This window comes from Eurytemora carolleeae, unplaced genomic scaffold, assembly GCF_000591075.1.
Source record: "Eurytemora carolleeae unplaced genomic scaffold, Eaff_2.0 scaffold370, whole genome shotgun sequence".
Taxonomy (NCBI): Eukaryota; Metazoa; Arthropoda; class Copepoda; order Calanoida; family Temoridae; genus Eurytemora; species Eurytemora carolleeae.
In genome coordinates, this window is record NW_019396283.1 from 22,657 (window position 1) to 35,667 (window position 13,011).

At 30.0% G+C, this 13,011-nt stretch overlaps 1 protein-coding gene across 2 annotated transcripts; it reads left to right on the plus strand.

Annotated features, from left to right (window-relative positions):
- Positions 1-4,450: 4,450 nt before the first annotated feature.
- On the plus strand, positions 4,451-12,795 carry LOC111700129 (DNA ligase 1). 2 transcript variants are annotated; one of them, XM_023470947.1, is made up of 10 exons: positions 4,451-4,598; positions 6,499-6,548; positions 6,862-6,928; positions 9,362-9,406; positions 9,695-9,748; positions 9,806-9,871; positions 11,083-11,135; positions 11,304-11,781; positions 11,969-12,029; positions 12,673-12,795. In XM_023470947.1, exons 1-10 carry the CDS (start codon positions 4,493-4,495, stop codon positions 12,731-12,733), a joined length of 1,041 nt encoding a protein of 346 aa, XP_023326715.1. In that variant the 5' UTR covers positions 4,451-4,492; the 3' UTR covers positions 12,734-12,795. The 2 variants fall into 2 exon arrangements, with proteins under 2 accessions (XP_023326715.1, XP_023326716.1); XM_023470948.1 differs by having other exon boundaries at positions 9,812-9,871.
- Positions 12,796-13,011: the final 216 nt, after the last annotated feature.

Genomic DNA, 13,011 nt, shown 5'->3' on the forward strand with positions numbered 1-13,011 from the left:
AGCCGTAATACCAATGGGAGGACGGAATTGTGGATTCATCGGAGGTAGTTGAATCGGTGCAAGAGTTCTCAATCTTGGTGATGAGTTGATTGATTGGTTGACCAATGCTCCAAGTGGGATCTCGGCATTTGCTTGATTCACTAAACCATAGTTTGATAAAAATACATAGAGAACATTAGATGTCGTCTTTTCAAGATTTAGGAATTTTTTCATTTACAATAACCCTGAGACAGAAGCCCAAAGGAGTTGTGCGCATGCCGCGTTGAATTATAAAACAGAGAGAGAAACTGTTCTAACTCCTTTGGTCAGCAGCCTTAGGGTTATTGTAAACAAAAAAACCCTAATCTTGAGAAGACGTCATCTAGTATTCATCTGTATTGTTATTAATCTATGCACTAAACATTTTAAGTTAAGCAATAGAAAAATTCTTTATAATTAAATTTAAAGAAATTACTTAACATGATTTTAAAAGGCTTGGCCCTATTTTGATAGAGTTTAAGAGTATTTTCAATAATCTGTCTAAAATATTTACATGTTGTTATTCAATAAATGTGGAACTGACAAAAAAAAGAGTTTTTAATTTTTGTGACAGAAACAATCTCAAGAACTGACAAGGGTCAACCCAGACCGAAATATATTTTCAATAAAATGTGGAACTAACATCTACTTTTTTAACTCTACAGAGGTTTGGTCCATCACCATCACCGAATTTTAAATCATGTTGTTATTCTTAAAAATAATACCTATCTTGAATCCTATTATTATTATTAAAACTTCTTTTAACATTACAGCACGCTTCTCCTGCAGAAACAAAAAATAACATATTATAGTAATTATAAAATAAATATAAACTTTTTATCGAGAAGGACAATGGGGGCTCCCCCCCCCCATAATTAAGTAAATACTTTAATGCAGCAAAGAACAAAGAGATGTTATAAGCAAGTTTTTTTATATTTTATCCAGATAAAAAGTAAAACAGTAAAAACCTTTTTTGATAACGGTTTCAAATTTTTTACTAAATACAGGGTGTCCTAAAATGAAGGTAACTTAATTTTCGGCAGATATAAATATTCTGAAAGATTTGAAGTTCATCAGAACAGGTCGTAGGTTTCACAGGCTTTCAAATTGTGTAGTCTATTTTCTGTATCTTTAAATTGTCGGAATTAAATGTTCAGAATTTAGGCGATTCTGATTTCACTTAAAGGGAATTTAGCAAAGAGAATAGAATATGAATTAGAGTGGAATTTAAACCATCCCTCGGTATGAATTTTGTCAGTCCCGTTCAGCCTAAAAGGGAGTTCAAAGTGTACAAATCATGTAAATGCTCACAAATTATATGCAGTAGATTACATTAATACAGTATGTTCCCTAACTATCCATTTCAATTTCGAATTTTTTAAAGCTGTTAAATAAACTTTATAAAATGAATTAGGTGAATAAAAAACATCATTTGATTTATAGTTATAACCGAAAATCATCATTTGTATAAAGTGAAAGGCATAGAGTCTATTTAATTTTAGATTTTCTACAAAAAGATGTTCCAGGGCCCAAAAGGTTGCATAGCACAAATATGTGAAGTACACCTGCAGTACAATACAACAAAATGGCCGTTTTACACTTTTTTCTAGTAAATTCCACTCTAATATATATTCTATTCTCTATGGATTTAGGCGTAATTTCAAGTGACCCTCCATACAATGATGTCAATGCCCAATTTACAACGTACCCTAAAATCTGTTTAAGCTTGAATTAGAACTTCATATTATTGTTGTTGAAAACGGTTATTTTCCTTTGTGGTTTCACTGCAAAAGTGACTTGCGCATTACTTGCTTATAAAAATTAAAGACTGGAGAAATAATGATATTAAAACGACGTTATTGATCATTTTTGATCAGATCAATGTTTGCATGGAGGGTCACTTGATATTACGCATACAGTCCCTTTAGGAAATTCAAATCTGGACAAACATAATATTTTAAAAGCAAAATATTAGATTAACAAATGCCAAATGATCAAAAATTTTGAATGATCAAAAAATGTACGCTAAACAGTTAGGACAACTATTTTTTTTTCAAAAATATCATACAATTTTACAATAAAGGTTAAACTTATTTTTATGATAAAACGTCTGTAAACTGCAAGCTCTCTCTTTTACGCAATCTATCTTTTCTTCTCTCTCTTCTCTTCTATTTTCTACTCTTCTCATCTATTTTCTTCTATTTTCTAGTCTTCGCTATTATTTATTTTCCTTTTTTCTGTTCTTTTTTCTTCTCTTCCCTTTTCTTCTTTTTTTCTTTTCTATTTTCTTATCTTTTCTTTTCTTCTATTCTCTATTCTTCCGTTTTCTTATCTCTTTTCTTCTCTTCTCTTATCTCTTATCGTCTCATCTATGTTTACTCTTTGTTGTCGACATTTGAGATGAACAATGCAGTACGATCAGTTTATATGATTTTATCTGATTTGTTTACATTTCTAGCTTGTAGACCAAATTGAAAAGTACTGCGTTTTTACTCCATATTAAGGCATTTGATATTCGGATATTTTTGCTTTTTATAAATGTTAAAATTTAGCTGCACACCATGTATGTATACGTTTGGCTTATCTGGTTGTTTGTTTTTCTAGTTTAAATCAAAAAAAGTATAAACGGCTGAACCAATCGGCCAAATTTTGTGTGTCAACTCACATGACCCCAGGAATGGTTTACGGCTAATCGAAATTGTTTTTTTAATATAAAGTTATCGTTGTTCACGAAAAAAGGCCGAGCAGTAAGTAGACCTAAGCCGTTTTAAATTCGCCCCTCAATGTTCAGTGGGACACCCTGTAGTACCTTGGAAATATGGTGGATTTTATCGCTTGGATCTCGTTGTCCAGAATACTTTCATAAACTGAGCTAACGTTCGAAACCATTTTATTTTATACCAGTATATCATTAAGATACAATTATCCTCCTCCGTAAAGTCTAAAATTAACCAAAACTTGAAATCCATATTTTGATTATTATTTAAAATTAAGTAATATTTACTTTTTTGAGACATGATTTTGAAAAAACTGAGGTTTAAGTGTCAATGCAATTTTCAAAATTAATATTGAATATATAATCACTGCAAGACAATTATCAGCACTTTCTCTAATCAATAAATGCTAGCGCAGCTCAGTTAAGGTTCTAAGGAAGCCATATGCAAGGATCTATAAACGGACGGATATTCTGTCAACGGAAAATTTCATTAATTGAAAATTCCGAAAACAAACGGACGATCTATTAGCGGAAAATTTCATTAACGAAAGGAAATCCCATTAATTTTTTTTTATTGAACAGAAGGAACCATTCATAAAAACTAATGATCATAAAATAAAAAAAAAACTATAGCGCATCTTCAAAAAGTTTTTTTGGTTTCCACTTCTACATTTTCAAACTCCAAAACCGTTTATATAGAATAACAACTTTCATTAACAAACTTTCCAACCGTTAGCCATGAAGTTAGTTAACAAAGTTTAACTTTAGCAACGAACTGAAAAAGAAGTATTTTTTCTAATCGTTAATCAGTTAATTTACAAGCTCATGGTAAGCTCTTTGCTGTTTAACAACATAGAATATGCATGCTTTAATGTTACATTCATATGTACAAGCTTATGGTAAGCTATTTGCTGTTTAACAACATAGAATACGCATGCTTTAATGTTACATTCATATTTACAAGCTTATGGTAAGCTATTTGCTGTTTAACAACATAGAATACGCATGCTTTAATGTTACATTCATATTTACAAGNAATTTTGAAACCAGCCTATTTCATAATTATTGCATTGGTATTTTTTAAAACTATTAACAATAATTTTAGATTTTCTATAAAATGATATTCCAGGGCCTAACAGGTTATATAGCATAAATATGTGAAGTATACCTGCAGTATGGAAACAGTACAACAAAATGGCCGTTTTACACTTTTTTCCAGTAAATTCCTCTCTAAATATTCTATTCTCTATGTCAATAACACAATTTTAAATGTGATAAAATAGTGTTATTTTAGAAGTAGAAAGTTAAAAAACAAAAAATAAAAAATTACATTTATAATTAAGGATTAGATACTACAGTTTAATTTCATATTAAAAATTTATTTTGATCCACAACATACTGAAAAAACATCAAATAGTGTCTATAGAACCGTCCCTTTCCGCTCAAATTCTGAACGAAAAATCGGCTTTTCCTCCGGCCACAGTTGTCTTTGAAGAGTAAGACTATTACCAATCAACAACGAATATGCTGTTTAATTTACCCAAATAAGTGAACGGTCCCTTTAAATGCTGTTTACCATGAATTTCAATCCACAAATATTGAATTAAGTTTCTAGTTTAAACATGTAGAATTTTTAAAACATTTTTAATTTATTATTTCAACAGAATTTTTTTCTTATCTTTTCATTTGGAAAACAACTGGGCGTATTTTGTCAAAGTTCATATTCAAGCAGTTGGCACTAATTGTAAAGCTTTTACCATGAGGAAACTTGGATTGAAAAAAATTGGTTTAGTTCGGAGAAAAATGAAGATTAAAACAGATAATTTTGTTCAAGAAAAACTGAAGCTAAAGTTCTTAATGATTTGTAAGACGACATTATGGTGCCATGTTAACAGTTCCTGAGAAAACAAGACTACGTTTTTACTGACCTAGACACGGATTTTTAAGCCTTTTTCAATGTGCATGTTATGGAACACTTTACAATGTACAAGCTACCTATAACAATGGCATGGAGATGATCGAATTTTGCTTTTTTCATTTAATTCATTTATCATTGGTGAACAACCCATTTCGTTCGTTTTTTTAAATCGTTCAAAAATAAGATTTTGTTCGTTTTTATTTTTCATCTTTTTAGTTCATTTTTCTCACTAAACGATTGTTCAGTAAAATTGTGCAAGAAAATGGTTATTTCAGTATTTTTTTTTCTTTTTTTTTTTCTCAAAACATGAATTCTTTTTCTCAAAACATTAATTCTTTTTCTCAAAACATTAATTCTTTTTCTCAAAACATTAATTACACAAATTGTTTGTTCAGTAGCAAAAACAATCGTTTATTAAAAAGTTGGAAAAAATAGCTCATTAAGAAATTATTCATTAACGATGAAGATCGTACAAACGATTTAAATTATTTTAAAAAAAAATTTCATACTTTTTTATTTCTCCTGACCATAGAAAATCAATGCCCATCTCTAACAATGGATGGGACTTGAGAGATAAAAAATATAAATATTTACTTGACAGAAGTCGTGATAACATACTAGGACATATATTTGTATTCAAATTTATGAAAACCATGTAAATTGAGAATTCCCTTGCATGTAGCTTTATCCTTTGTTTAGAAATATATCCATCTGTCTTGAAATATAATCTTTTTTTAATCAAAGTATTTTTATTCAGTATAAAGTTGAATGCATACATTATTGATTAAGATTTGTACGATTACATATACATTTTATGTTTGGTCTTTAAATATTTTACTATTTTTATCGATTAAAAGGATTCAGTACATTTTCTATATTTATAGATTTTGTATATCATTATACGTTAGGCAGATTTTCGTTTTAGAATGCCAGTGTAGAGCCTGACAAGTTGACAACAGCACTTGAATGAACTATTTGTAAAACATGCATACTAGTTTTCCACTTTTTCAGTTGATTTAACTGGACATAACCGGCACTTCTTGTCTTCGCAATATCCAAATATGACGGGGGTAGAGAGTCAGATTCAGAAATAGGACTGGACTCGGATTCAGTGTCAGACTCCTCAGAATCACCGGGGTTAGGGTTAGGTTGGGCTTCAGGCTCTGGATAAGGTTCAGTTTCAGACTCGGAGCTTGCATGTTTATTATTCCCAATATAATCAATATATGAGTAGAACAAACCTCAATTATAAGTCCGTTTTCTACATCATAGAAAAAAACTGCGAGTGTAAGTATTGTAGAAAGACGACATTTAAGCAATCTATGTGTGTTTGATGTTGTTTTAAGGCAAATAGTTTTAACAACAGTTAGAAAGTCATTTTACTGAGTAAAATGTGCCTTTTAAACTGCAAACTTGCTGTCTTACATTATCATTTCACTATTTTAAGTAATACCTTGATTCTTACAATTCGAGTCGTCTTCATATTCCACAGTTTTATCGGCCCCATTGTACTTTAAAGCTTTGTATGCAATTTATCTTTGTCTGTTTGTTTATTTTCTCAAACGTACAACTGATGTGTTCATGAATATTAATCATTTAACTCAGACCAAGGAAAAATACATAAATCATTTTTTTTTTAGAGTCGAAATTTAGAGAAAAAAATGTGCGATAAGTATACTCTCTAAAAAAAACTTTTCTATAAAAATTATAATAATATGCGTAATTCGCTTATTGACTTTAAACATTTTACTTTAATAATGTTCTACAGCTATTTTGAGATAATTCAAAATAATCGTTTTTGTTTCAAAGTTAAAACATATTTAAGTCTTTAAATATTTTTTTACAGGGTTCGATGGAAAGGAAAAATTAGAGATAAAAACCTTAACGAAATTAAAGGTATTAACATTCTGGAAATCTGGAAACAAGTATGTCCTAGTAATTAAAACTTTATTTTGAACTTAAAGGGACTGGTAAGGAAAAATGAAATGGGGTAGGTTGAAACCTGGACACGTTGATACGTTTTTATATTAATTTCTCGAGTCAGGGACATTAGATAGAACTCAGATAAGTCACGATCAACTCCTAAAGTGTCTAGGTTTTAGCCTATACCTCTTTTATTTTTCTATAACAGTCCCTTTTTTGTCCTATCTTTATACAAAAGTTTGACCCTGCATTGTTGGTCAGATTATTTAAGTAATTACTGTTTAAGTTTCCACCGGGAGCTGCAGATATGATTCTTGAGACTGAAAACCATTCTATTCTATTCTGGTTTCCAGGTATCTACATCATCAATATTGGAACTGAGCCAACCATCCACCGGGATTTTGCACTCAGAACAGAACAAAAATTTAAATTAAAAAATAAAAATTAAATAACGGTGAAATTACAATTTTGGCGAAAAAAAATAAAATATTTCTTGTTACCCATAGAATCAGCTTTTTGTCAATTAATGGACCATTATATCAACTGGCCCAAATATGTACACTGAACAGTTAAGACCACTTTTGAATTTATAGTAATTCTAATTTGACATTTTTCAAACAAATTTCGTTTGCATAATATACATTTTTAGATGTATATATATGCATGAATATTAGAAAGTTTTTTTTTAGAAAAATTGCTTTCAACATTAATTAAGTTTAAGCTGCAATTCCAAAATCCAAATAGATTTTCTCCACAGGAACTACGTGTTTATGGCCTGTAAATTTTCGTTTTGCATTATTCTTGAAAATGCCAATGTGGGAGTCTAGGAAGAACTCATTATCATTGTAGTACTTTCAGAGAACCCCTTTTTAGGGGGATCCCCATGAATGTCTCATAAAAGACCCCAAGGTTTTATCGGAGACCCCAATCCTTTCATCGAAGATCCCAGTCCTTTCATCGGAAACCCCAATATTTTCATCTTAGACTCCCGGATGTTCATTGGAGATCTTAAGATTTTCGTTAAAGACCACAATATTTTTATCTGAGACCCCAGAATTTTACTGGAGACCCCAAACTTTTTGTCGCAGACTCCAATCTTTTCATTGAAGACCCAAAACTTTTAGTTTTTGAACCTCAATTTTCATAGGAAACCTTTAGATATTCAGTGAAAACCTCAAACTTTTCATTTTAAACCCCCAATTTTCATTGGAGATCTGGGGGGCTCCAGTGTAAATCTGAAAATTTTAGGTTAAAACGAAAATTTTGGGGTCTCCAATGAACATCTTGTGGTTTATTCACTAACAATTTTGGGCTTTGGTGAAAAGTTTGGAGTCTCCGAAGAAAAGTCTAGGGTCTTCAACGAAAATCTTGAAGCTCCAATGAAAAGCTGGGGTCTCTATTGAAAATCTAGGGTTGGTCTCAAATGAAAATTTAGGGTTTAAAACGAAAAGTTTGGGCTTTCCAATGAAAATCCTGGGGTCTACAATGAAATTATGGGGGTCTGAAATGAGACGATCTTACGGGTCTCTGACTCCCAATATTGTTCGTTGCCCCCACTCTCCCCTCGCTCTATTAACTTTTGAGACCAGGCTGACTTCAAAGTATTGCACGGGAATTATTTATTTTTGAATATCTGAGAACACTATTTAAGTTTATTAAATGAAAACATTAGATAACAATGATTGCCCCCCCCCCCCCCGATAAGCTCAGCCATAGAGAATAGAATATATATTAGAGAGGAATTTAAAGAATCTCTCGGTAAGAATTTTTTCAGTCCCTTTCAGCCTGAAAAGGAGTTCAAAGTGTACAAATCATGTAAATGTTCACAAATTATGTGCAGTTGAGTACATTAATACAGTATGTTCCCTAGACTATTCATTTCAATTTCGAAATTTTTAAAGCTGTTAAATAAACTTTATCATGAATTAGGTGAATAAAAACCATCATTTAAGTTATAGTTATAACGGAAAATCATCGTTTGTAAAGTGAAAGGCATAGAGTCTATGTGAAATGATCATTGGTCAATTATGAAACCAGCCTATTTCATAATTATTGCATTGGTATTTTTTAAAACTATTAAACTATTAAATGACTAAACCCCCGATGGATGGTTTGCTCAATTATAGTTAAGTATAGTTAAAACTCAATTATTCCAAATCTATGTAGGTATCCCAAAGCACATAGCAATATATCTGTAATCAGGGAGAATTTTAAAGTCTTTACTAGACTTATTTCTTGTTTTTTCCCTGTTTACTGAACAGTGGACAGTCTTTATACGACGTTTATAGATAATACAAATTTTAAAAATGTTTTTCAGTAAATTTTGTATTCGGTTCTTTCTTGAGAATCATTTTTTAAATGAACAAAATCCTGCAATCAAATCAAATTGAGGTTTTCTGAATATTATAATTAAGATTTTCTAAATATTAAAATTAAGGTTTTCTGAATATTAAAGTTGAGATTTTCATGAAAATTGAGGTTTTCTGAATATTAAAGTTGAGATTTTCATTAAAATTGAGGTTTTCTGAATATTAAAGTTGAGATTTTCATTAAAATTGAGGTTTTCTGAACATCAGAATAAAGTTTTTCTGAATATTGAGCTTGGATTTTCTAAATATTAAAAGTAAGGTTCTCTGAATATTAAAATTGAGGTTTTCTGAATATTAAAGTTCAGGTTAAAAAGGTTTAAAGTTTTAACTGTTAAACAAAATAAAGCTAAAGAATGGAATAATTTTCCAACAAATTCTAAACAAAGAAATATTTTATTCAGACTTTATGTTTTTCAGATTCTAATAGAGTATCACTACAATATCTGAACTACCAGAATCCAGGCGAATTATTTACTTTTACATTCATTATAAAAATGGTTTTATATTAAATTGCTATTTATTCAAAGAAATTGTCATTAATTATTAAGAACACTATTGTCGTTCAACCATTATCTGATGAAGTTTTTCATTTTGTATCTGCTCAATAATTATGCCGTGGTTTTTTGAGAGAACAAAAAAATGCCTGACAAATCACATTTATCTTTCAAATCAAAATTACGTTGGCAATTACTTTATCATTATTAAATTTCATATTTGATGTGATTGAGAAATCTTATTTTAAATTTTTAGATTTAGTTGTGTTTAAACTTGATTGCGAAGCTGCTGGATTAGAGAAAAATGCAGGTCAAAATTAAACAAAAAAAACATGGATTTCTCTTTTTTAACTTAAAATTATTTTAGTTATAGACTTGAATTCTAGGATACTAAGATGTAATTCTGATGACTATATTAGATTATTCTATATAGGTAAGCAGGATAAAAAGTTGTGTTCTACGAATTAATAGATGTCGTATTCATAGAGAGGTTTCATGACTTATCTTCCGGGATTTGGCTTTCACTCGTTAATATCTCTCGTGTTTTACAACTTTCCTCAGTTTAATATAAATTGTGAAACAGTAATAGCCGGAAAAAATTAGAATCTGTTTTCTGTTTACTGTATGTCTACAGTACATAAATAAATCTAAGGCACATACAATGGTGTTTTATTTTTATAGCAGCATTACTAATTGAAAGCTTAATATTAAACTCAAACCATCTGGGAGGGTTTATGTCCCAGAATAAGTTGCCATGCCAAATACATGGAAGTAGCTTGTCTTGTTCACTTGAATCCTTTTAAAAGGTTTAATATATACCCCTCCAGGCAAAGGGATCAATATTCAATATCCCTTAGGCTTTACATGCCCTAAACTCTAAATTTTGAAATAAAAAATCGCTAATATTAAAAACATCCAACTTTTCTTGCCAAATCTGTGATTTTTTGTCGAATATAAGCAATTGTTTGTTTCGAAATTTAGAGTGTAGTGGCAGCATGACTTTGTGGTCTTTTATGTGAAGCTATGTAATCTATAAATCTTAAAGGTGCAGTCGAATAGAAAAAAATTTAGATCCATTTGATAACAATGAGATATTTTTTAAGTGAATTATTTCTAAGTAAGAGCTTAAATTTGTTTACAAAATTTTATCAGAAAGGATGCTACACAGGACAAAGTTTTTTGCAAACAGAAAACTAATTTGTTGCTTAGGAACATATTTCTTAGCAGAAGTTTGTGAAGAGATCAATGGTAGAAACAGTCATTTCTTTATTATCATTATACTAAATTTGTTTGCAGATTTCTTCAAAATCGATCAAATGTTGTCGTTTCAATTAGAATTCCAGAAAATCCAAGGAAAAGCTTGTTAACAGTCAAACAATACAGAAACCAATAACTGAATAAGATTACTTATTTTTTATAAAAAGCGTTAATTTTATTTTTCAACCTGTTCCTAAACAACAAAATTTTAATACTAGAACTTTTGTTACATTCTACATATGGGTTACTAAATCAGTATAAAAAAGACTCTGCAGAAAAACGTTTAAATGACAAATGAATTTTAAAGTTTTTGCTTAGTATACTGCACTCTTGGTTCAAATATGTTACCAAGCCAGTCTCTCCCTTTAACAAACAACATTTGTTCAGCTTGTCTTGCTTCAGAGGGCAACATTCCACTCGTCACTATTTATAAAGATCAGGTATCTCAGAGAAATACAATAAAAAATGGAAATCTAAAAAAATATTTTTCGAACCTGATTTGGGTATTTATAAAAAAAATATAAAAAATGCTTAAAACAAAATATAGGATAGCATAATATGTAAATATCAAGGAATATGGTAAAAAGGAAGAAAATGATACTTTCTAGGAAGATGATGAGAAAAAGGAAGATGATGAGAAAAAGGAAGAAGATGGGAATATCAAGGAAGAAGATGGGAATATAAAGGAAGAAGATGGGAATATCAAGAAAGAAGATGGGAATATCAAGAAAGAAGATGGGAATATCAAGGAAAAATATGAGGAAATCAACATGGATAATAAAATAGAAGAAGATGAAGAAATAGAAGAAGATGATAAAATAGAAGATGATGATGAAATAGAAGAAGATGAAGAAAAAGAAGAAGATGATGAACTAGAAGGAGAAAATAAGGAGGAGGAAATAGAGGAGGAAAAAGAAGAGGAAGATGAACTAGAGGATGAAGAAGATGAGAGAAGAGAAGAGAATGGAATATTTAGAAGAAAAGAGGGCCATTTAACAGCAAAGGATGGAGAAATCAAGGATATATGTAAAGACGAAGACAGTGAACATTATTTAAAACAGAAAATAAAGATGAAATTAGAGGAAGGTAACAATTTTATTTCAATAAATAAATTACAAGCAAAACTATTTAGACAGAATAAATACAACATTATTATATTTTTACTTTGAAGAATTGAAATTAAAAAAATTGAAAAATTATGTTTTTATTGAACAGTGCACCAAAAAATACGATAAGTTAAAAGATAAAAAATTAACTAAAATATTATTTCTAGAGAATCCACGGCTTCTAGATCTACAATCTGTTGTCAATTCTTTCAAACATTTTCAACTAGGGTAATTTAACATTTAGGATTCATATTGGAGTTCTCTTTAGCCCCTGTGTCATTGCATTTGAGAACCCCAGCTTTTCATTGACCCCCAGATTTTCAACTAGGGTAATTTAACATTTAGGATTCATATTGGAGTTCTCTTTAGCCCCTGTGTCATTGCATTTGAGACCAGATTTTTTTCACAGAACCCCAGCTTTTCATTGACCCCCAGAATTTCTTCATTTCTTAAATTTGTCCCTATATTTATCCCTATATTTGTCCCTATATTTGTCCCTATATTTGTCCATATATTTGTCCCTATGTTTGTCCATATATTTGTCCCTATGTTTGTCCCTATATTTGTCCCTANATTTGTCCCTATATTTTTCCCTATACTGCCGGTACTAAAAGGGACTTGCATCGCAAATTAAAGGGACTCTCCATTGAGAGATCAGTAAAAAAAAGTAAAAAATTATCTCTTTATGAAATATAACAAAAACACACAAAATAAAGTGTTTCAGTGATTTAAAAACCACTAAAAGTAGAGGTTGTGGGAATATTTCCCCCCAGCCCTAAAAAATATGTCATGCCATGTCCAAATCACAACGGATCTCAAAAACCTTTGTATGCTTTGGTATGTATGTTTTTTTGCTAAACCTTTATTTCAGACATGTATCTGTGCCATTGGTATCATCCCTGGAAACTTTAATGGATAGTTTATCAAGATAAAACAAACCTTTCAAAACAACTGTTTTTGTTGTAAATAAATAAGTTATAATAAATCTATGATTTATAAATTTGTTTTACCTAAAGACGATAAAAATAAATAAAAGAGAAAAAAGAACTAGGGTTTTGTGAAAATTGTAAAAATTAGAAATATTTAAATCAATTTGGATAATCTAATATATAATATATATATTTAATCAAATTGGATAATTTAACATCACATCCTTGTTCATCGAATACAATTCAAAAATCAAAATTACGGCAATTAACTAAATAAAACA